This window comes from Chelonoidis abingdonii, chromosome 4, assembly GCF_003597395.2.
Source record: "Chelonoidis abingdonii isolate Lonesome George chromosome 4, CheloAbing_2.0, whole genome shotgun sequence".
Classification (NCBI taxonomy): Eukaryota; Metazoa; Chordata; order Testudines; family Testudinidae; genus Chelonoidis; species Chelonoidis abingdonii.
This window is the reverse complement of record NC_133772.1, coordinates 134,013,321-134,038,811: the sequence shown is the minus strand read 5'-3', so window position 1 is coordinate 134,038,811 and position 25,491 is coordinate 134,013,321. Positions and strand designations below refer to the sequence as shown.

General features: G+C 40.2%; 1 protein-coding gene across 6 annotated transcripts in view; it reads right to left on the bottom strand.

The window, feature by feature from the left end:
- The window catches only part of KLC1 (kinesin light chain 1), an 86,912-nt gene that overhangs the window by 53,498 nt on the left and 7,923 nt on the right, over positions 1-25,491 (bottom strand). For all 6 annotated transcript variants that reach the window (XM_032771570.2, XM_032771569.2, XM_032771572.2 and 3 more), the window contains exon 2: positions 3,637-3,898. In XM_032771570.2, coding sequence (XP_032627461.1) covers positions 3,637-3,897 — 261 coding nt within the window. In that variant the 5' untranslated portion in view covers position 3,898. The remainder of the gene's footprint in view (positions 1-3,636; positions 3,899-25,491) is intronic.

The following is a 25,491-nucleotide window of genomic DNA, read 5'->3' as shown; positions in this document are numbered from 1 at the left end:
CTTCCATTTTAATATATGTGTTAAGTTTCTAACCCTTATGGTTGCAAAGAAATGTAACCCAAAATAGAGCAGTAGTTGAGCACCTATTTCAAACTGAGATGGTAGGTTTATGAACTGCCCACATTCATCTCAACAGGGTATTAATTCTCCAGCCTAATAATGCTTCGAGGGGAAATAATTATAGGATTCAAATAATTAAGCTGTGCAATTGTACATCTGACCTGTGCATACAATTGTGTACAATTACAACTGTTCATTCAAGACAGGTAATTGCACACACATATATGCAACAAAGGACAAAAAGTAGTGGCTATGTAAAAACCTCCTGTATTGTTTTTTCTCATTAATGATGCTAAATACAAAAGTTACTCCTGGAGAAATTCTGTGCCACTGCACATGCGTAGTATTCATGACCCCCACAGATTTCTTTGCATCCCCACAGAAAAATGACTTTCTAACAGGGAAGCCAAGGGAAGCCACAAGAGCAGTCATGCGACCCTCACCAGCAGTATGTTTTGGGTGCCCAGGGCAGCCAGCAGAGAGGTAAATTGCTGTGGGGCAGGGGGCAAGATTGGGGAAGATCCAGCTGGTGGCTCCAACCCTGAGCCAGGCTCAGCTGCTAGTCCTGGCTGGGCAAACTGGACTTCCTCTTCCCCTGCACAGCATTCGGGGCTGAGTCAGACCCACCCCAGATTTCTCCCCAGGCTGCAAGAAACTCTGCAAACTACCCCCCACCCACTTCTTACAACCATCACTCTTCAGCTGCCGGGGAAGGGATCACTGTGTGGGGAGCTGTTCCCTCATCCGCCCAACCCCCATGCATCCACACCCCCTCATGCCCAGAACCTCCCAACAAGCCTCACCCCCCTCCTGCACTCTGAATTCCCCCTCGCCCACCAATGAGCCCCACTCCCTCTGCACGACCAGCCTGATGAGCCACCCACACCCGGATCTCCCACCCCACCGAGCCCCACTCCCCCAGCCTCTGGACCCCCCTACTGAACCGCCCCTACCAAATTCTATCCCTCCCACACCCCTGCTGAGCCCCAACCACCTTCACCTAGACCCCTCCTGCAGAATCCCATTACTGTTGTACCCAGAACCCCATAACAAGCTCCTGTGCATCCAGATCTCCCCCACAGAACCTCTCAACCCACACCTGGATTTCCCCCACCCACACTAAGCCCCTCCACACTTGGATCCTGCTGGGCTGAGCCTGCCTGCTCACACCTGGTGTACCTGACATGGAGGGGCAGGTCTCTGGGGTGTTTTGGGGGCAGGCCCAGTCCTTGTGCTCTGTCAGGGTTGGGTGCAGCCTCAACGCTTAGTCCACGTCCCGGAGCGTAGGGAGGAACTGCAGAGTGATCTCCCACCTCTGTGCGGCCAGTTGCCTGTGCTCCTCAATTCCATGCTGGAGCCTCCACATTTGATAAATAAAATTTACAGAATTTTAAGATACTGTGTGCAGAATTTTAATTTTTTTGGCACAGAATGCCCTCAGGAATAAAAAGTAATTTTACTAACTACTATGTAAGGACCACAGTCTACCCTCATTGTTTGTGCAAATCTCCCACTGATAGCAGTGTGAAAACTAGTATGGATCACAGGCATCCTATGGCCTTCACTTTTGTAAGCCTGGCTTACATATAATAGATAATTTAGCTATACATAAAGAAGGGGTTTGCCACCCTGATTTATGTTCTCACTTTCCCTGATTTCATAAAAAGGTTTCTCTTAAAGTTAGCTCTGAGTATCTCAGAACCTGAATATTTTTATATGCAAGATTCACGTTCACTAAAACTTATTTTTTTCAGAAGATAGTATTCTTTAACGGATACCTTTAGCGTAAATGTGTTCATATGCTGAATAAACTTTCAGGAACAACTATCAATTTCAGGCTCATATTTATATTTACACATACAAGTCCATCTATACAGAAGATCAAATTTTCAGCAGGCCTTTTCAAACTTACCTGTATATTACACTTGCAAAAAATTGCTAAGTAATTAGCTCATCTGTACGTAACCAGGTGTGCATGCAAAATTTCAAGTATATTTGGGAAAGCCAGGCAAAAATGTTGCCCAGTTTATTCACAATGACTGACAGCTATCAGCTATCAGATAGCTACAATGACTGTAGCTATCAATGAATTGAAGTCTTTTGTAAACTTACTCTCTTGAGAAAGTTTGGTGAAGGTGGAAAAGTGAAAGAAGAAATTAGATTACTCCTTTAGCAAAATCAGTATTATCTTCAGAGGAAAAAATCTGTGTGCCACGCAAATATTAATGAATTTACACACACACACACACACACACACACACACAGTTTCCCTATCTCACAGCGGTGTACTGTTATCCTCATTTTACTATTGGGAATTGAACCGCAAAGATATTCAAAGACTTGTTCAAGGGCACATAGGAAGATTGTGATAGAGCCAGGAATTGATTTTCATTTCCTGAGTCTAAATCCAGTGTTTTAAGCATTTTTCCTTTTCTATTTCTTTACTTTTCTATAAGAATTTTCTACAAACATCCAAAAAAAGGTAACTTTAAGGACCCCATAAAATTGATAAAAAAATGCCAACAGATATGTTCTTTTATAAGAGTTGGAAGGTTTCACACTCTCCAAAGACTGGCTGTCCTACCATTCTTGTTATCTCCTGCAACTATGTATATTAAACTTGAAAAAAAGAATTCAAATTAGTAAAAAAGCATTTTGAAAATAGACATGTTTAAAATAGTCTGAAGTCACAAACTAATTTGTTGCAGTTCACATGCCCATCCCTTGCAGCACTCATGCACAAACAAATCAGTTTTGCAGCATCTGCCCACCTTCCCCAAAACAACATTTTTTTTGCAACCAAGCCATTTCATAAAAGTCAGTAGAGGGATTCTCTTTTAAACAAGGAATGTTCCTCTGATTCAGTACTCAATTTTTAGCCAACCCTCAAAACTATTTTTTTTATTTTACTAAAATGTTGGGTGAACATTAGAAACCCTTATGCCCTACCAGTACCAAGTACTAAAAAGATAATTCTAGGTTCAAGGGACAGAAAGGATGGTCTTAGAAGTTATAGTCCTGGACTGGGACCCAACAGTTCCATTCCCAGCTCTATATGACCTCAGGCAAGTTAGTTAATTTCTCTGTGCTTCTGTTACCCATATATAAAGTGAAGATAACATTTTCCTAACTCTCCAAAGTTGCTGTGAACATCATTAATATCTACAAGGTGCTCAGTCATTACATGGCAAGTGCCACAAGAAAGCCTATATATAAAATAAAAATTCTTGTTTTACTGAAGTCAATCAAAGAACAGCTTTGTGTTACTTCAGTGGACCAGGATTTAATGCTCTATGCATAATTAGCAGCATAATGCACTAAAACTGCCACTGTTAGTCACTCTATATCGTTACATAAACCTACTTCCCTATAAGCTATAATCAGGTTTTAAAAACTTCTGAACGCAAACAGACACTTAACTTTTAACAAGTTTTGTCTAAGTCTAAGAATTGATATCCAAGTGCTTAATTCTACACCTCTAACTAAAGCACAGTCCAAAGAGATATAAGCGTGCATTTGCTTTCATTTCATAACTGCAGTCACAGCTTGAAACAATATCCCCTGCTTCAATTTTACCTGTGCTTCACTAAGTCCAAGTTCCAACATTTCCAGCGACTTTCGAATCATGTTTGATTTTTCTTCCACCAGATTAGTTTCATCATCTTTCTTCAAACATTTCAGTGTTTCAAGTAAGCTCTGCAAAATGGAATTGTGTTCATTCTTCAGTGCCTCTAGTCCCTGAATCACCTGCTTAGTTTTAGAAATTATTTCATCCTGAGTAAGCTTCTCCAACTTCTCTTCCTTTAGATACACCATTGTGGACATATTGTCATACATTCTGTAATGAAAAAGTACAACAGTGAATAACGAATACAAAGATAATATAATCAGTAAAATCAATAATATTAATGTTTTAGTTTTAATAAAGCCTGCACATGTGCATTTTAAATTTAAGTTATGCATGAATAGATGTTTATTCAAAATATATTTGTGTGTCTATGTACTGTATATAGCACACTTCATTAACTATTTCTAAACGTAGTCACTGAATATCCAAAGTTCTCAACTTTTTATCTCCGTCTGAAGTTTATATTAAGATACTTACATAAGCAAAACAACTCTCCTTTAAATCACCTCTCTCTCTCTCTCATGGATTCTGGACTGCTGCAGAGACCAAAAATGGTCCCTGACATAAGTCAGAGCTGCACAGGGGATGCTCTATTTTACAACCACTCCTCCGTTCACAGCTGTTTATGTACTAGAGCCCATAATCCCTGTGGTATTAAGTACAACTTCTACCAACCCCACCATTTCCTCTATGCTGCAGTTCATAAAGAGAGGCAGTATGGGGCCATATCTGTCAGCTCTATATTGGAGGATTCTCCTCGGTCCATTGTGGCTACTTTTTAACATCATATAGAAGCTGGGATGGAGGACTAGAATCAGCCACAACTTATTTCCATAAACATACAATCAGTGAAACACAGGAAATTGCATTTGTCCATGAAGGTGACTGACTGACACCAGAATTCTCTTTTATTACTGAGAGGGGAGAAGAAAGGAGGAAGAACACCCTCCCTCCCAGCAGCCAGGAACAGTACACCCCCTTTACATCATAAAACAAAAGCAGGACTCTAAGATTTGTCTAGGTTTATAATTCTAAAGTAGTAGTAACCTCATGGTACATATGGATCTGAAACTGTTGGCACATCTAACTGTTAGATAAAACTGTGTTTTTAAATTTCCTATTTAAAAAGGGCCTAACAGTTTCCATATTATGTAAGAAAGCGCTTAAATATTACAATGCTGGAAGCTGACTGTAATCACCTCTTCATTTTGTTATATTACTAGCTCATGAAATACTTTAATGCCCCAATTATTTGAAGGAATTCAGGAGTTCACTGTTGAAAGGAATTAAGAGGAACAGTGACAAGCAATATTTTACATTACACAGAGGTAACAGAAAGGTGACAAAAGCAAAAGGGATTCATGAGATGTTAAATCTTTAGTTAATAAAACAAGAAGCAAAAGAATGATGTGGAATTAACAACAGAAGACATAGAACATCCTGTCACTTTTAAGAATCAGATCCTACGCAAAACATCCTGTATACATTAATTTAGAGAGTGAAGAGGTAAAAGTAGAACAAACAAATTGTTCCTCTGCACCTAGCAAAGTGACATTTGTATGTTTAGTACTCCCTGGTACACTGACATAGTAGAAGCTAGGAGGGGAAGAATACCAACCAATGCCATCATTCTACTTCAGAAAACCTCTGCTAATAGCTAAGAAATCCTAAGGATGACAGCTTAAATCAAACATACTTCAATACATGGAAGGATTTTACAAAGTAAGTGGAAGTTATACATACTGTTTAAAACTAAAGTTCTCAAAATATATTGAACAAGAATTTCAAAAGTGAAAAATGACTTTGGGAACCTAACTTGAAGTATTTAAAGAAGGGTCTAGAATTCCAGAATGCTGAGCACATGCCTTCTGAACATCAGGCAAGTTTAAGATGTCACAAGTTGAGCAATCTTGGCCGTTATGTTTGAATGACTATATTGCATATTAAAATCAACATATTTAGCACTGTGTAATAAATAAGCATATCAATTGCTGATTAGCCAAATATTGTAGTAAGATGTTTTATTTCATGAAAAAACTGATGGACAACAAAAGGGGTAAGATGTTACCTAGCAGCCTCATAGTATCATGTTTTTAAAAACCCAGCACATTCAGATATTCTATTTGTATGTCAAAATGTTAAACTCTTAAAACGTTTGTTATTTTAAAATGAAGTGAATACTAATTTAGCATAAGATTTTAAAGAGATGCATCAGAAAGAAAAGATATGAGAAATTATGAAATGTTTTAATTTATATAAAAACTTTCCAAACAATGAAAGAGGTAATGCTGTTCTGTAACCTCATAGGTACCGCATTTTTACTATCAATAAAACCAGTACCCAATTTTTCTTTTTGGCCACTCCCATCTATAATTTGACATGCTTTCTCCTCAAAATTAATTATTTCCCTGCTGAATGCAAAAACATTTAATCCTTTTTGTCAGTAAAGAAATGAGGGTAAATAGCAGTAGACATCTGGCCATTATAGATTTTCATTTCACATTAGAGAACCTCTGAAAAGCCTGATTTTAAAAATTGTTTTTCAGATATTTGGGTTATTTCTGAAATTTTCAAAAGCAGACTGCATATAAAAATATCCCCATATTCTGCAGAAAAAGGTGGTGAGTCTAGTATGCTCTAACAGAAACAGACACCAACAGGAAACTGACAGAATAGAATGCTTTTGCTGAGCTATACATTTTCATCATTGCAGCAAATGTTAATTGGATTCCAGATAATGAAGACAGACAGCTGAATAGTCATTTGTTGGTAAAAACGGTACCCTATAATAAGAAAATATAACAAATCTGTTATAAAGTGAAACACACTGCAAATGGTCAATCTCCTCGAGTGGAATAAATAAGTGAACTAGTTTGTATAGTGTGTATCATTTAACTGGGGTTTTTCCTATGGGACACAATTTGTACACTCAATTAAATCGGAGATGCAAAATGGATGCTGTGACTTGTTACTATGGCGAAAAGGGTAGAAACTGGCACACATTTCTGACAGAATACATTAATGTTGTAATTAGGAGAGTTGAACCCAGCAGCAGCTGCATCTGGTCCAACAGAGCAGCTTGTAAATTGACCTACCCGGAATAGGAACCCTCAGGAGACAAGGGATGAATGTTTAGAATTAAGTTTTAAATTCAGTGCAGACAAACAAACATAGTCATGACTTGCAGACCAGACTCTGATTATCCTAAAAACATATTATTGACTTTATATTTGCTCCAATCCTGGGATCTTAAAAGGGAGGCAATCAGACTCTAAAACGTAATACTAACAGACTTAATCCAGATTCTGAGATCTATGACCTGTGAATTACCAACCCAAGGAAATGAAACTGGGAATTTTTGAAGGCAACATGACAAATCCATGATCTGGAGACAAAGCAGCAGAATGGAGGCATTCAGAACATCCTCAATTGTGAATGTCAATATTCAGAATTCTAATGTGTCTCTACTGCCAGGAAAGGAACAGACTCCATCTCTGTGGATCTGTATAAGAGAATGATCACTTAAATGACATTGAGGTGTACAATAACCTTGAAACTACAGTAAAGACAGGCAAATCCTGTCAGAATTAGCCAAGACAATTCAACTTGAAAAGCAAAGTGCTTGAGAGAATGATTTATAAAATAGAGGACAAAAGAGATATATGATAACATATGGAAACTATGGATTATATTGATGGTAGATAAGTTTAATGAATGAGTATCTGTATTATAACATATTCTGGAAGGACTACTATATAATTAAGGTTTCATCTTTAAATATGCATATTATCTTCTGGTTTGGTTTTTTTGGGTCAATTATGTTGTTCTGTTCTTTGGTTGGGGTTGGAGTTGGAGTTTAGCTAGTAAATAGGCTATGAAGATTGTGTGGGAAGGGCAAGTATTATATGTAAAGCTGTTCCTCTCCCACCCCACCCCCCAAAAGAAGTGCCATTATCATGGAGCAATATGGCAAATTTCATTGGGCAGCATTAAATTTGAAAACAAATTTTAGTGGTCCGTTTCAGCCAAAAAATGCTTTATTAATAGGTTCTAGAAAAACCAGACTGGCATTTTTCCAGTATTAAGTTTCCTTGCACAGAGGAGACAGCATTTGAAGGCAACTGCTTCTACAATGTTACATCATCATTTTATTTGTGCATGAAGAGATAAATAAACTGGAAAGTTATCGTACATACAATCTGCATGTACGATTATCGTACATGCAGTTATCGTACATACAATCTGTATCGTACATACAATAATTATTTGAGTGATCAAATAATTATTGTCAGACTCTGGATAAATTTAACACTTTTCTAATTTTGAACAGCTAAACTTGACAATATATTTATGCAGATTTGGGGCTATCCCAATTCACCATTCAGGAAGTAGCCAGGACCAGAGGAGTCAAATCCACTTACATTTTGTCCCTCTTGACGCGTTCATTTTGATCTAAATATTTTCTCTCTCTCACTAGCTAAAAAGGTTATGTTTAAAAGTTAATCAGGGGGAACACAACTATGAAGTTAAATTTAGAAATTCCCTACATCATAGACATACATATTGACAATGAATAATGTGTCCATATCATAAACAGGAAAAAGAAATTAAATTCATAAAACAATCATCCAAAATATACTAATTAAATATTTGTTTGACATTTAGATTAACTGAATTAACCTGCTACTGTTATATAGCAGCCCTGGTTTGTTGTATTTTTGTTCTAAGAAGTGCAGTAGGTGGGTCTAGTGCAAGGGTTCTCAAACTGTGGGTCGGGACCTTAAAGTGGATCCCAACTCCATTTTAATGGGGTCACCAAGGCTGGTGTTAGATTTGCTGGGGCCCAGGGATGAAACCAAAGCCCAAGCCCCACCACCGAGGGCTAAAACCAAAGCCCAAGCCCCAGCTCACACGGCCAAAGCCAGAGCCCGAGGCCTTCTGCCTGGGGAGGAGGGGGTAAGATAGTGGGCTTGGGCTTCGGTCCCCCCTCCTGGGGTTGTGTAGTAATTTTTCTTCTCAGAAGGGGGTCACATGCAATGAAGTTTGAGAACACCTGACACACTGCTCCTCAGGAAGGCTTCAGCTCTACTATTATGAAAAAGGAGGAGAGGACAGGAGGAGACAATTAACAAGTGAACTACTACTCAGAAGCACAATTAAGAGATCTGGGGGTGGGGGAAGTTTACTGTTCTTGTAAAAGTGTGCTGATATTGGAAATACAGTCTAGTGAATAAACTAGTTCCAGTCTATGTTGTGCTAGAAGACTGCAAGAACTCTTTATCACCCATAATACAAAACTTCTGATTGCCATTCTATAATAATTTTATAGCCCCACTCCAGACCCTTATAAAAAGGGTCAAATAATCTTGATACATTGGCTATAAATAAATTAGAGGAATAGGCAGTGATTTGAACGAGGGTAGCTCTATGTCTGCACCAGACATAAAAGGTACTGAATCTTTTATGAGGTATATAAATATTCACTAACATTCTAAACAGCTGTCTCGAAGAATAACTTCTCTGGATGCTGAGACAAGAAGATTTATCATTTCTTAGCTCAATCACAAGGTTTCAGAGACATTACAATGCAGAATTAGTCACATCAAAACAATGTAATTTTGATTGCCTGCATTTAAGGGAAAAAAACATGCATTCTGAACTGCACTAAACTTTATTCAAGAGATTCCAGTTTGTGCTTTAAATCTGAAATGTACATATGTTAAACTGACAAACAACAAATGTTAGTTTATCCCCTAAAACATGAACACTACCATTTAAAGAGGACTTGCAAAGATGCACACACAAGATGTTTTTTATAGTTTTTAAAAAAACAAAGGATAAAGTCAATCCCTTTAGATCACCTTTAAGAAAAAGACAGTTCATGTAAAATTTCACACCCAGACCCACACACTTAATTGTAATATGCACATAGATTCTCAGTAAAAGAACAGTTGTAGCTACACTCTTTTCCGTAAGGCTGAAACCCATCTATCAAAATGAATCTTTGCCATGTATAGCAATTATTATTCATTACGCAACAAATTCTGTTTTGTTCACTTCGAAAACTCCCATGGCAATTTTATCCAAGTAAAAACTGCAAGATTTAGCACATGAGCCCTACTTGCAGAAGAGAAACAATTTTTACAAGTTCTAGATCAGGGTTTCTCAAACAGGGGTCACTGCTTGTGTAGGGAAAGCCCCAAGCGGGCCGAGTCGGTGTGTTTACCTGCCTCGTCCGCAGGGCCGGCCAATCGAGGCTCCTACTGGCCACGGATCACTGCTCCAGGCCAATGGGAGCTGCTGGAAGCAGCGCAAGCCAAGGGACTTATTGGCCGCCACTTCCAGCAGCTCCCATTGGCCTGGAACAGCGATTCCAGACCGGACTGGTGGACGGGGCAGGTAAACACACCGGCCCGGCCTGCCAGGGGCTTTCCCTACACAAGCGGCGACCCCTGATTGAGAAACCCTGTTCTAGATTTTGAAAGTCAAAGAGAGTTGGGTACCTCATCTCCACCTTATGCACTTTAGAAAAGCCCATGTTTTATGCTTATTACTATGAAAAGATTATGTAAAATGAGAGGTTTAAATTAAGTTAAATTAGATATTTTCATGTATTTAATGCTTTGGAATTTCTCATTCTAGAATATTCTGAAAAAGTTCAGTAAATATGTGAAATGTTTTGTCAAGTCAAATCATCAGTGAACCTTTTTCTGAATAGCTTATCTATGGCATGTACCTTTGAACATTAGAAAATAAGGCCTCACACAGTTAACAATAAAATCATAGCTGTTATAAGGTTTAGTCAAGTTGTATGTCTTGAGATGACCAACTACAAGCACTATTGGATATATGTGAGAGAGAGAAAGAACATGAACATACATATATACACACTGTTACTCCTGGGGGAATTCTGTTCCACTATGCATGCACAGAATTAGTGTTCCCTGCACATTTCTCTGCTTCCCTGCACAGAAATGACTTTCTGATGGGAAGCAAAGGGAAGCCACAAGAGCAGTCATACGACCTTCCCCAGCAGTACGTTTTGGGTGTCCAGGGCAGCCGGCAGAGAGGTAAATCACTGTGGGGCACGAGAAAGGACCGGGGAAAGACTCAGCTGGTAGCTCCTACCCAGCACCAGGCTCAGCTGCTAGTCCCAGCTAGGCTGGAGAGGAGGGGACTTCCCTCTTCCCCTGCACAGAAACCAGGGCCATGTCAGACCCCATCCCCCCAGATTTCTCCCCTGGTTGTAGGAAGCTCTGCAAACTCCCGTTCTCCCCCCCGCCCCACCAGCCGCCACACACACACACACTTCCTGCCTCCATTGCTCCTCAGCTGCAGGGGGAAGGATCATTGTACAGGGAGCTGCTCCCTTATCCACCCAACCCCCGTGCATCCAGACCCCCTTACACTCAGACCCACTCGATCAGCCTCGCATGCACACGCACACATACCCCAGCACCAGAACGCCCCCCTCCCACACCTGATGAGCCCCACTCCCCCTGAGCCTGAACTACCCCGACAAGCCACCTGTACCTGGATCCCCACCCTACTGAGCCCCACTCCCCCAGCATCTGGACCCCCTCGCCAAGCTCTATCCCCCACACACCCAGACTCCCCCCACTGAGCTCCCTGCAGAGGCATTACCATTGCACCCAGAACCCCCCCAACAATCCCCCGTACAGCCAGATCCCTCCACCGAGCCACCTGAACTCAGACTGCCCCACACAGAAGCCTCTCAACCCACACCTGGATCCCCCCACACTAAGCCCCTCCACACTTGGATCCTGCTGGGCTGAGCCTGCCTGCCCACATCTGGTGCACCTGGCACCGAGGGGCAGGGCCCTGGGGTGCCCTGCCCTTGCATTGTGTCAGGTTTGGGTACAGCCTCATTGCTGAGTCTGTGTCCCCAGAGAGCTGCACAGTGATCGCCCACCTTGGTGCAGCCAGTGGCCTATGCTCCCCAATGCCATGCTGGAGCCTCCACATTTATTTGACAAATAAAATTTGCAAAATTTTAAAATATTGTGTGCAGAATTTTTAATTTTGGGGCACAGAATACCCTCAGAAGTAATATACATACACAGAACACTGATTTTACTTTTTAGATTCTTGAACATGCATCAGTGCATAAGTCCATAATTTTGTAAAAATGTCGAACAGCAGCAGTTACATACAAACTGGTTTCTATCTTTCAGTTTTTCCTCAGTTTGTTACAATATCTAGTGTCCTAGATCTCACCTTCACTTTTATTTTGTATCCACTGTAATTATGGTCATAATTCACTAATTCTCACTAATGGAAATACTTAGCCTCATATTTAAGTTCAAAAAACCTGTTCATTAAGTTGTGGAATTTTATTCTATATAGGTTTTAATACTGTGCTCATGGCCACAGCATCTGAGTGCCTAATAAATATCATATTCCAATCAACCTTGAAATGTTTAATTGCCTTGATTGGTATGCTTTAAAACATCTTTGTTATAGAGCAATTTTACCTGGAAAGCCTTGGAGAGATCATGAACTTCTTAAGACCTGAAACACAAAAAACACACTGCCACCAAAACAGACAGCAGATTCATTAAAGTTTCCATTAAGTTTCCCTAGGAAACTAACAGATATAAGGAACTACTTGCACATACACAAGTTTACAGTGAAGGTGTCAAGTCAGAAATGGCTAGATTTCCTTAAACTACAGTACACCCTTGCTATAACAAACCTGTCAGGCCATTTGTTCATTACAGCCAGGGGTTCACTATAGCAAAAGAGCCCCGCCGCAGCGTCAGGGCCGGAGGAGCTGTTAACCTCTACCGCAGAAGCAAGGCTGGAAGTGGGATCCAGGGACCAGGTTCATTAGAGCCACAGGTTCATTATGATGAAGGGCATTATAGCAAGGGTGTACTATAACTGAAAAGTATTGATGAAAATTTTTTATGCAAGGATCAGCAGTTGAAAAAAAAGTCTGGAGGTCTCAGATACAAGACAGATACTCCAGTTCGAATACAGTGCCATATCTGTTAGTCAGAAGTGACCCTCGCTCTTAAAGGATAATACCTACTTGGGAATTTTTGTCTAAGATCTTAAATAATATTTCGTTTTTCTCCAACAGGCAAGTTCTAACAACATACATCGTGTTTTTATACATTGCATCATGTGGGCGTCATTTAAAATCTTCTCTCTTTTCCTCTGATGTAAACTTCACCCAAAAAATCACACAGTAGGCTCAGTCACTTGATATCCTTATGGGCCAACATGTAATGCCAGATTTAGTGCAAAACCAAGAATAGAACCAGGTCAGACTACCAGTCAATATCCTATCTTACCCCCACCAAAAAACTTCACTAAAAAGTGGGTTTTCTAAGACCTGAGCTAGTATGGTTTGGGGTATAACTCTACTGAATAAAATGGGAAGATTAGATGAAGTAGCAAGTCTGAAGGGCCATAAGCTCATAATACTGTTCTAATGATCAGAGTGTTGGAGGCATCCTGGCAAATCTCCACAACTGAAAAAACCTACAGTAACTTACTAGCACACTTTTCTGCTATGAAAGATTAACTAGTAAGAACAGGGGTGGCTACATGCTCCAACATTTCAATCAGTCTTTACATTTAAAAAAACTATTAGCTCTACACTAACTGTGCAGAGAACAAGTCCTGTGTTATTTTAAGGAATATTCCTCTAAAATACTGTGAAAATGCTGCTAAAATACTCTTCTCTCAAGTTCTTATTTTAGAGACCTAATTCAGGTCCTTAGTCATCCTATGTCAGCTTTGTTGTCCCTTTTAAGTAAAGGTATACAGACTATATACACATCATGCCTCAGGTGTATTTTCTTTCTACAATTGGTCTTCACATGGAACTCAGGTTAATCCTCCCCTTAATTTCTCTCTCTTCAAAGTTCAAGTACTATCTTTGGACACAACTTTTGTCACTCGGAGCCAATATAAGATTTTTTAAAAGCAGTTTTTTGAGACTAGGCATGATAATAATTTACCACTTCATGACAAATACTGAAAAAAGACAATATTTGTGACCTCTTGATGGTACTGACATATGCCATATTAAAGACTAAATAAAGTCTATGATTTAACCTACAACACTGATGTTACAAGGCTGTAAGGATTAACATAAAAAAATACAAAACAGTTACATTTTTGTTAGAGTTTTATAATTTACAGAGTATATTTATTAACTTCTGAATTCTTACCTACAGTGAACATAGGTGGATAACTTCATTAGTACATACAAAACGCTAGAAATATTAAGTATGTCGCATTATATGACAAAGCCCCAGGATTATTTTAAGGCTACCATTTTAACAAATTATGTTTCAATTAAGAGTGTTCCTGCTTGTTCAGATAAAGAACATATTAATATACGTTTAGCATGATACACGTATGGAGTCTTAATGCCTTAGGGTGTTATAAAACTATTTTGTATAGAAATCCTGTGGAGTGACGCAACAATTGCGCCAATAATTTGAAGATTCATTCTGAAGAACTTTTTTCTTGTTGAACAGAGGTCAGACAATTTACCAGGATAGTTTTGTTTAAAACAAATATCTGATAGAAAAATAACCTTTTAAATCCATGGTGACAGTAAAGTTGATAAATTTCTTGAATAAACTACACTTGAACTATGATAGGGGGAGGAGGGGTTGCATCTTTAATACATTTTTAAAGCCACTTGCTCTGTGCTCTAGCTAGCCAATTCTCGTGAAATACAATCTGTTCTTATTTCTGTGTGCCAATTACATATGTGCAAAGATGATCATTAAGCTAATTTCAGAAATGAAATGTTATAATTACTTTGAGGGAGATTTTGGACTGTGCACCTTTGCTAGGTGGCTTTTGAGCTCTCCTCAGACCTCTCAATTCTGGGCTGCTCTAGGGACTGGAGCGATCCCCAGAATAATTTAGGCCTGGTCTTCATGCATTTTTTTATATAGTGATTTAGCTATTTTGGTATGGGTGTGATTTTCCACCATAAATAGTTCCACCAATAGAAAGGTGCCTATACAAGCATAACTTACTCCCCTTCCCTCACAGAGGCAAGCTATGCTTATACATGCTTCTTTATACCTTGTATAACTATGTCCACACTGGGAGTCTATACTGCTTCAACTATCGTGATATAAATTAAGCAGTACAATTTTTGTGCTTACACAATCCCTTTTGACAGCCCAGACTTTGGTCTTGTCATTGTAACAGGCTCCCTGGGCTTCTTATGGGCTGCAACTCTGCCTGGAATCTCTCTAATGATGCTGAGTGCTTTGGTCCCACTGCAACATGACTCATTTGCCCCACGTGACAGGGCCTGCAAGGGGTCCTTGGAAGTTATGGCTGTCCTTCACATTGCTTATGCTAGGGAATCTTCCCCTGCTGGTTACAGAGGTTTTAGGAACCCTTTATGCCATCTGAAAGGCTCAGAGTGGCATAATGCGGCCAGAGCTCAGGTGAGCATCTCATTCTTTTAAGTTCTGCCTCTTTATACTATCAGAAATATATGAGAAGGAATAAAAGAACAGTTACTAACCCTACATAACCAAGGTTCTTCAAGATGTTGTCAGTATGAATTCTAGCTGTTTACACATGCCACATGCATACAGAATTGGAGGTTTTTGCCTAGCCTTCTCCATCAGAGATGCACATGTGATCTGTGCCTCTTCCTGTTCCTCTGTGAGGGCATAAAGAATGGAGCAGCTGCAACCCTCCCTCATTTGCCTCATGATTCAAAGCACATGTTAGCTGAGGACTCCAAAAGCAGGGATAGATGGGTTGCGGGATCCAAACTGACATTTTGAAGAACCACAGTTACTACAGAGTAAGTACTCTTTGAGTATGCATCAATGTGGATTCCACTGTTAAGTGACTGAAGCAGTATTCCCTCAAGATGATGGGAATGAGAATCTCAGCTGTGTAAGTCAAATGCCAATGGAAAAACTACTGCTTACGCAAACTTGTTATTGGACCTTGCAGCTTTGTCTGAAACATACTACTAGACAGAGGTCAGCTGGTTACTTCAGGTTGCTGTTTTGGAGATTTCTCATATTGGCACATTCCTAAAGCAGGTAGATGATGTCACTTGAGCTCTGGTGGAGAGAGTCTTGATGTTTGGTAGGAGGGTTACACAAAAGTTAACTGGAAACAGTAAGATACGCTGTCACATACATCTGGATATTCTCTGTGAGACGATGGCCTGATCTTCAGAACACCCAGCTATTGTCATAAATAGATAGCTAAGGGTTAATGTTTCTTTCACCTGTAAAGGGTTAACAAAGGGAACCAAACACCTGACCAGAGGACCAATCAGGAAACCGCATTTTTAAAAGCTCAGGGACGGACTGTTTGGGTCTGTGTCTTTTGTCTGGCTCTCAGCTATGAGAGGGGTCTTTCTATCTTCAAGCTTCTAATCTTCAAAGTTGTGAGTACAAAGGTAGAAAAAAACAATAGGACATGTTATTGTTTTTTGTATTTACAGTGGTGTAGTTGCTGGAATGTTTTAAATTGTATTTCTTTTGAATACAGCTGTTATTTTCTATTTTTCTTTTAAGCAATTGACCCTGTATTGTCACTTTGATACAGAGATTATTTTTGTCTTTTTTTCTTTTTTTATATAAAGCTTTCTTTTTTAAAACTTGTTGACTTTTCTTTTTCTAGTTATGGCAGGGATAGGAATCTCTGTGCCAGGATTACGTCTTCTCTCAGGGAAAGTCTGGGTGGGAGAAGGAGGGGGAAGGTAAATTGTCCTCTCGGTTTTGTGTTTCAAGGGATTGAAGCAGGGAAATCTAGTATGTCACTTGAGCTCTGGTGGAGAGAGTCTTGATGTTTGGTAGGAGGGTTACACAAAAGTTAACTGGAAACAGTGAGATATGCTGTCACATACATCTGGATATTCTCTGTGAGACGATGGCCTGATCTTCAGAACACCCAGCTATAGCCACTAAAATAGACGGGGAGACTGTCTGAACAGTTTGTAAAGTCCAGACACATCTTATCTGTGCAACTTCCCCCCCCCCCAGTGCAGTGTGTCATTTCAGGAAGAGGTAGATCACATCGCTAGACCACACTGGTGATGAATTTTGGGTGACGTCTTAGCACCACCTTATCCCTGTGGAATGTTGTATAGGGAGGTTCAATCATAACCACCTTAAGATCACTCACTCTTCTGGCTGAAGAGACAGCCACTAGGAATATCATTTCAGAATCAGTAGTGCAAGATGCATTCCAAAACAGTTTCAAAAGGAAGGTTCTATGAGCCACAGGGAGGACTATCTGAGTTGGTTCTCTGACTGATGAGTAAATATGCCAGAGCCCTTTGAGGAACTTCAACAACACTGAGCAAGTAAAACCAGAGTATGATTGTTCAGGAAGCTGTCAAACAGAAATTGCTGCGAGGTAGACCTTGACAGAACTGAATGAAAGGCCAGTTTGAAGTGCAACAGGTAACTGAGGATCTTTGGTATCAAGGCCTGGACCAGGTCCAGAGTATGCTGGGCTGCCCATATCAAAAACCATTTTCATTTAGATTAATAAGTCTTTCTTCCGTATCAGGATTTCATGGACAGCATGGAGTAGTCTCTGTCCGTGTTACTCAATCAGCCAACAGACACGCAGAGCAGTTACTTGAGATCTGGATAGGGTTTCTGGCAATGGTCCTGTCAAAACAGGTCCAGCAAGCCAGAAGCTGGATCAACAGCTGATTGGTCAACTGTGGCATATGCATATATATTAATATAATTGTACAATGTATGTACTGCTACTATGTAAGAAGGTGTGTGTGTGTGTACACGTGTGTTACACACACACCCCTCCTTACATAGTAGCAGTACAAACATTGTACAACAACATTAATAACCAGCACGACCAAGGTTTTCATTTTAAGATCTCACATGATATTCTTTGGTGAACCAGAAGGTAACACCAGGATCAGGATATTCTTTTAACACTCTTGCCAGCTGGCACTGAGGGATTTATGGGTCACAGTAGCACCCATGTCCAGAACTTGATAGCTTCCAGAGCAGAGACGAATATGCTCCTCCTCGTTTGTCTATACAGCGCTTCACAGTTGTGTTGTCTGTCATGAACTGCACTGTGGAGTTTTGAAGAGTAGCTAGAAAGGTTATGCAAACTAACCTAATCGCTTTGAGCTCTGGGATTACTGATGGGGGCCCCCCAGGTCTTCTAGGGATGAAGTTCCTGCAAATGGTCCACATGGGCTCTCCATGCTATCCCTAATGCATCTGTGATTACAGTCCTCGTCAGGGCAGAAGCAGAAAACAGTACCCCTCTGCAGAACTGAGATGGTGGAAGGAATCTACAAATGTGCAATGACATGAGATAGAACCACAACCTTCTTGTTTGGTTAGTTTTCACTGGGGAAATAGACCAAGCTGAGCCAGAGTTGGAGCGGTTGTAGTTCAAATCTGGCAATCACCACCACATAAGGGCACACGAACATGGCCTACAAATACTGCGGTATTTGTACCGTCTTAGTTGGGTTTGATAATATCCTGAAAAATACCAATTGCATTGGTGGGAACCTGTCTTTGGGAAGGTACACTCTTCCTACCTGGAGTCAATCCAGGAACTATATTGTCTGTGATGGGATAAGAGAGGCAAGTGTTAGAATCCTGAATGTAAAGTGGTGTATGTATTGTTCAGTCTCAGTTCTAGCATAAGACAACAACCCTCTTTCTTCTCTGGGATAAGGAAATATTGGGAGTAGAAGCCTCCTCCCCTGTTCGTCTGTGGTACCTCTTCTATGGCTCCCAGACAAAGCAGTTAGGCCACTTCTATTTCTCTCATCAGAAGGGTCTCTTAAAGAGGGAGGGGGTGAGTAGGGACAGGGTAAGGAAGGGAAATATGAGATAGTCTTGGACATTGATGTTTAAGCCCATTTGTCAGCTGTGATGGTTGCCCAGTGTGAGTAAAAAGGGGCAAGGCAGTTTCTGAAAGTAGGGGCAGGCTCCAGCTATGCTGCAGCATAACTCTTGGTGCTCCAGTCAAATCTGGTGCAGAGTTCACCAAGGAGACAGAAGATAGGCATCAACTGGAGTACCTAAGCCTCTCTCTTCGTTGGTACTCTGATTATTGAACCCAGAAGTAGGATGTTGTCCTCTGCTGGTGATGGTACTTGTAGGGTTTCCTATAAGAAGATGGTAGATTCCCACAGACCACAGTGTCGCCTTTGAGTCCTGGAGGGAATGAAGCACTTCATCTGTTCTCTGACTGAACAGCTCCATTCCCTCTTCTGTAGCAGTCTGTACCTCACGTAGTATGCTTGATGCCAGGAGCGATGAGGTCCTTGTGATGGCCACAGTCACTATCTTTGTATCTGCATCTATGGACACCTGTACTGATGCTATCGCAACCATCTAGTCCTCCATAATGATCTCATTCAGCTCATCCCTGTTCTCCTGCAGATTTTAGATATGAAAGAGTCACTCCCTTCTTAAGTGAGGAAATTGCATTTTGTGTTCAAGGCTTGGTAGTTTGCCACCCAAAACTGTAGTGAGGCTGATGAATATGCCCTGCATCCAAATAATTCCAAATTTTTTGGATCTTTGTTCTTAGACATGCGTTTAGTGGACTTAAATTTTTCTTGTACTGCTGAAGCAACCGGAATCCCCAGATATGAATGGGCACAAAAGGGCTCAAAGGCCTTTTAAGGCATTTGATCTCTCTTCCTCACTTAGCAACTGCATTGGTGGGAACTAGGGCTGTCAAATAATTGCAGTTAACTCATGCGATTAACTAAAAAAAAATTAATCCCCAAACAAATTAATTGTGATTAATCACAGTTTTAAATCGCACTGTTAAACAATAGAATTCAAATTTATTAAATATTTTGGATGTTTTTCCACATTTTTAAATATATTGATTTAAATTACACAGTATACAAAGTTGACAATTCTTATTTATATTATTTTTATTACAAATATTTGCACTGTAAAATGGCAAACAAAAGAAATACTATTTTTCAATTTACCTCATACAAGTACTGTAGTGCAATCTCTTTATTGTGTAAGAGTAACTTACAAATGTAGATTTTTTTTTATTACATAACTGCACTCAAAAAAAAATGTAAAACTTTAGAGTCTACAAGTCTACTCAGTCCTACTTCTCATTCAGCCAATTGCTAAGACAAACACGTTTGTTTACATTTACAGGAGACAATGCTGGCCGCTTCTTATTTATGTCACCTGAAAGTGAGAGCAGGCATTTGTATGGCACTTCTGTAGCCGGCATTGCAAGGTATTTATGTGCCAGTTCTGCTAAACATTCATATGCCCCTTCATGCTTCGGTCACCATTCCAGAGGATATGCTTCCATGCCGATGATGCTCATTAAAATAACGTATTAATTAAATTTGTGACTGAACTCCTTGGGGGAGAATCATATGTCTCCTACGCTGTTTTACCCGCATTCTGCCATATATTTCATGTTATAGCAGTCCCGGATGATGACCCAGCACATGTTGTTCATTTTAAGAACACTTTCACTGTAGAACTGACAAAACACAAAGAAGGTACCCATGTGAGATTTCTAAAGACAGACATATCACTCGACCCAAGGTTTAAGAATCTGACATACCTTCAAAAATCTGAGAGAGACGAGGTGTAGAGCATGCTTTCAGAAGTCTTAAAAGAGCAACACTCCAATGTGGAAATTACAGAGCCTGAACCATCAAAAAAGAGAATCAACTCGTCTGGTGGTGCCATCTGACCCAGATGATGAAAATGAACATGTGCTGGTCCTTACTGCTTTGGATGGTTATCGAGCAGAACCCATCATCAGTATGGACACATGTCCTCTGGAAGGTGGTCAAAGCATGAAGGGACATATGAATCTTTAGTGGATCTGGCACATAAATATCTTGCAACTCTGGCTACAGCAGCGCCATGCAAACATCTGTTCTCTCTTTCAGGTGATATTGTAAACAAGAAGTGGGCAGCACTATCTCCTGCAAATGTAAACAAACTTGTTCAGCCAATCCTCAGACAAACAAGAAGCAGGACTGACCGACTTGTAGGCTCTGAAGTTTTACATTGTTTTGTTTTTGAGTGCAGTTATTTTTGTACACAATTCTACATTTGTAAGTTCTACTTTCATGACAAAGAGATTGCTCTACAGTACTTGTATTAGGTTAATTGAAAAACACTCTTGTTTTTACAGTCCAGATACTTGTAATCAAAAATAAATATAAAGTGAGCACTGTACACTTTGTATTGTGTTGTAATTGAAAACAATATATTTGAAAATGGAGAAAATATCCAAAACTATTTAAAGAAATGGTATTCTATTAAACAGTGAAATTAATTTACATTAATTTTTTTAATCGTTTGACAGCCCCAGTGGGAACCTGTCTTCAGGAAGGTACACATTTGCCAACCAGGCTACTACGTACTCTATCATCTGTGATAGGATAAAAGAGGAAAGTGTTACCATCCTGAATGCGAGGTGGTATATGTATTGTTCAGTCTCCTCAGTTCAAGCATAAGACAAAACACCTTTCTTCTTTGGGATTAGGAAAAATTGAGAGTAGAAATGATTGAGGTTTGTGCAGTCCTTTAGCTCGTTCCAGGATGCTCTTGTTATCGGGAGGGCAATTCTGGCCAGCATAGTGGGGCTCAGAATATTAAAAAGTTTGATATTTTTCTTGTATAAATAAAATCTCAACATCCAGGGTCTCCACAATATGTGATAGAAGGTCCAACAAATCTTTGAAGTCATCAATTGCCAATGTAGGGGTTGGTGAAACTGCCTCATCTGTCAATAAGAACAACTCCTTTAAGTGGAGGTTAATGTAATCCCTCTTTTGTTCTCTGCTTTTGGGGACCCATGTCTGCTTCTGGTGAGGGTTGCCTGGCTAGCAATTCATTTACAAATTTAACACCATTAATCTGGGCTTGAATAGGAACTGGGAGTGGCTGGCTCATTACAGAAGCAGCTTTGCCTCTCCTGGAATTGACACTTCCTCATCTATTATTGGGAGTGGACTACATCCACGCTGACTGAATTGGCCCTGTCAACACTGGTTCTTCCACTTGCGAGGTACTCCCTTCTCTTCATGTATCATAATATAAATGCCTGCATCTGTAACTTTCATTCCATGCATCTGAAGAAGTGAGTTTTTTTTACCCACGAAAGCTTATGCCCAAATAAATCTGTTAGTCTTTAAGGTGCCGTCGGACTCCTTGTTGTTTTTGTGGCTACAGACTAACATGGCTACCCCCTGATACTTGGCTAGCAATGCCACTGGGGAACAGGATCTCCACCTCTTTCTGGAAGCATAGGAGAATGATTTGCTTTTGGACACATGGGATATCAGTTCCCAATAGGGCCATTATGGCCAAGTTGGCACACCACATGACCTGGTTGGGACTGGCCAGCCCAGTGCCACTCAAGCCCCAGGGCCGAACCCCAGGGCTTCATGGTACTCTCCTTATGGTCACTCTCTAAAGGCAGCAGAGGGATCCCAGCCTCATGCCATCAAGGCGCACTTTGATTATGAGCACTATAATATTGGTTTCAGTTTCCACTTCAGCACTATAAGTGTCTCAAAAAGTGATACAGATTCCTCCTTTTGATTGGGCCCTTGCTAGGTCCCATCATAAATCCCATCATAAACATGCAAGTTGGCACCCAGCCCCTCATTCCCTGTGCCGCTCCAGTTCTGAATGAGGATTTACAGACTCTGTCTTGGAGAAGTGATGTTTCACATCCTCATTTTGAGACTTTCCTTCGAATTTGGACCTACGTCTCAGCTACATGCAATTCTATGATTTAGTGTCTCCTTTCTGTGGATACAGATGCTGGCTTTATTCATTAGAGAGCCAGCACTGGGGTCGGCTAATGCAGCCTCTGGGGCCATTAGTGCCGAAGTTGTCAGTGCACAGGTTTTTGAAGCTGAGGATTTCACCAACGTTGAGGTGATCAACATAAAAGTGACTGGTGCCAGCACTGCTCAATCCCAGGGTATGATGTGCATTCGAGGGAGTGTTGGCCTGGTTTATCCAGACTTGCTCTGGCAATGACCATGTTTGGGTTCAAAGAGATCCACATAGACTGCTCTACCAGATGCAGTTTCAGCTTTCATTTTGCAGGTCCTAAAGAGGACCTATCTGGGATGTGGCTCTCCCCTAGGCACAAAAAGCATTGGCTATATCCATCCTTGGCAGGAATCAGACAGTCACATTAGAGGCAGAGTTTGAACCCTGAAGGTTTGGAGTCTGCCATGAGAGATGGTAGCTGGAATGAAGTATCTCACTCTGCTGTACATAAAAGTGTATGCGGGGAGGGGTCACCAATCTTCTTTTCTTATTTCTGTTTCTTTGTTTAAACATTCAATAGGAGTGGGCAGATAAGATGTGTCCCACAATGTTGAAAAATAGTTTTACTCTAAAGAGAGCAGTGGGCTGGGATACTGCTTGAGTGCCATCTCACTGTCTGTCATAACTATAAAGGGAAGGGAACAGCCCTCCTGTGTACAATACTATAAAATCCCTCATGGCCAAAGACACCAAAATCCTTTTACCTGTCAGGGGTTAAAAAGCTCAGGAAACTTGCCTGAAACCTGACCCAAAGGACCAATAAGGGGACAAAATACTTTCAGATCTTGGTGGGGGGAAGGCTTTTGTTTGTGCTCTTTGTTTTGGGGGTTGTTCGCTCTTGGGACTAAGAGACCAGACATCAATCCAGGGTCTCCAAATCTTTCTGAACCAGTCTCTCATGTTTCAAACTTCTAAGTAACAGCCAGGCAAGGCGTGTTAGTCTTATTTTTGTTTTCTCAACTTGTAAATGTTCCTTTTTGCTGAGAGGATTTTACCTCTGTTTGCTGTAACTTTGAACCTAAGGCTAGAGGGGGTTCCTCTGGGCTATATGAATCTGATTACCCTGTAAAGTATTTTCCATCCTGATTTTACAGAGATGATTTTTACCTTTCTTTCTTTAATTAAAAGCTTTCTTTTTAAGAACCTGATTGATTTTTCCTTGTTTTAAGATCCAAGGTGATTGGATCTGGACTCACCAGGAATTGGTGGGGGAAAGGAGGGAGGATGGTTAAATTCTCCTTGTGTTAAGATCCAAGGGATTGGATCGGTGTTCACCAGGAACTTGGTGAAAAAGCCTCTCAAGGTTACCCAGGGAGGGGAAGGTTTTTGGGGGGAAAGAGGGTGTTCCAGACACTGAGGAATCTGGATGGTGGCCATGAACCCAGATCTAAGCTGGTAGTTAAGCTTAGAAGTGTTTATGCAGGTTCCCACATCTGTACCCTAAAGTTCACAGTGGGCGAGGAACCTTGACACTGCCACAGGCAATAAGAGAGAACTGAGAGAGGTTCATAGCCTGTCAGACCTTTATACCCTTATATAGAAGCATATGGAGGCACAAGGCACTTGCACACCCCTGACCAACACTGCCGTTCAAAAGACTCTGATCTTGTATTTCTGCACCCCTATGGTGGAATCGACACTGATGCATATTTGAAAAAAAGTATGGCTGTCTTCAATTGTTTAATACAGAACAAGATTCATTTAAAAAATATCGCCACTGTATTGAACAGCTTAATGCTCCACACAGTATGTGTGTGTTAATGAACCAATGATGACAGTTTTAAAAGTCCCAAAAACGCTTGTATATATGCAGATTAAGTTCACATGCGTAGGAAACCAACAATTAAGTGATTACACAGCAGTGAGTTGTATTTACATTTCCTTTGTTGTATTACACTATTAAAAAACAGATTGTCACAAAAATTCCTAAAGACAAGATGGGATACTTTACTGTATTCCATTTTTCTTATGGACTTAGTTATATCTTGGTCTTCGTTTAACATTTTATAATCGTAGTGCTACATGCTTCAAACTATTATTTGTAAACTGGGTTAGATGGAAAAAAAATTTTGATCAAAAGTTTTAAGATAGTCACAGTTATTTTGCTCACAAATTGATCTTCAGTGGCAGATCTAATAGTCTAAGATTAAAAACTAAGTATCTGCATTTCTTGCCTATGCTGAAATGTCACACGACATCTTGAGTCCCACAGCAAACTAGTACATCCATGTTTTCTGTGAGGTGAATAGTAAATTGAGTGAGTTTATATTCTGAGATGTAGTTGCAGTTGATAAGAACAACAAAACCTACCAATCAGAACCAATTTACTTTTTTAAACTGAAATTTTTTATTTAAGATCTAATAATCTTGTGGGTTTCACAACCTTATGTTTTGAGATTTGAATAAGGAGATAGGGTTTTGATAGAAGTGTCTTTAGTAGAGAATAGTGTAGACAATCTTTATCTAATTTTGCAATATGTACATGTCTTTTTCCAGCTTTACTTCATCTTTTTTATGAAGGTGTACTGGTATCTTGTGATCCGATTAACTGACATTCAAAGTAAACATCCTTTCTTGTCGTCATGTTTGAGTGATGTAATGCTAACCTTTTAAAACAATTTTATGGAATGTGTTTTAAGGCTGTACCTTAAATATGGTGTGGCTCACTGCTATCGTACAATCCCACCACTTGTGCAGCATGACAGATATAACCAACCTGCCCAGTTAAATTCTTTGATATCGGTATTTAGATATGAGGTATTATCTTGTATTGGACCAACTTCTATTGGTGAGACAAGCTTTTGAGCTTACACAGCTTTTGAGCTTACACAGAGCTCTTTTTTTGTAAGATCAAAAGCTTGACTCTCTCATCAACATATGTTGGTCCGACAAAAGATAGCCCCTGGATAGATAATCTTGGGCACTGGAGCTGCATCTTTTCTGTAGAGGTTTGCCTGTCCTCACCCTTTA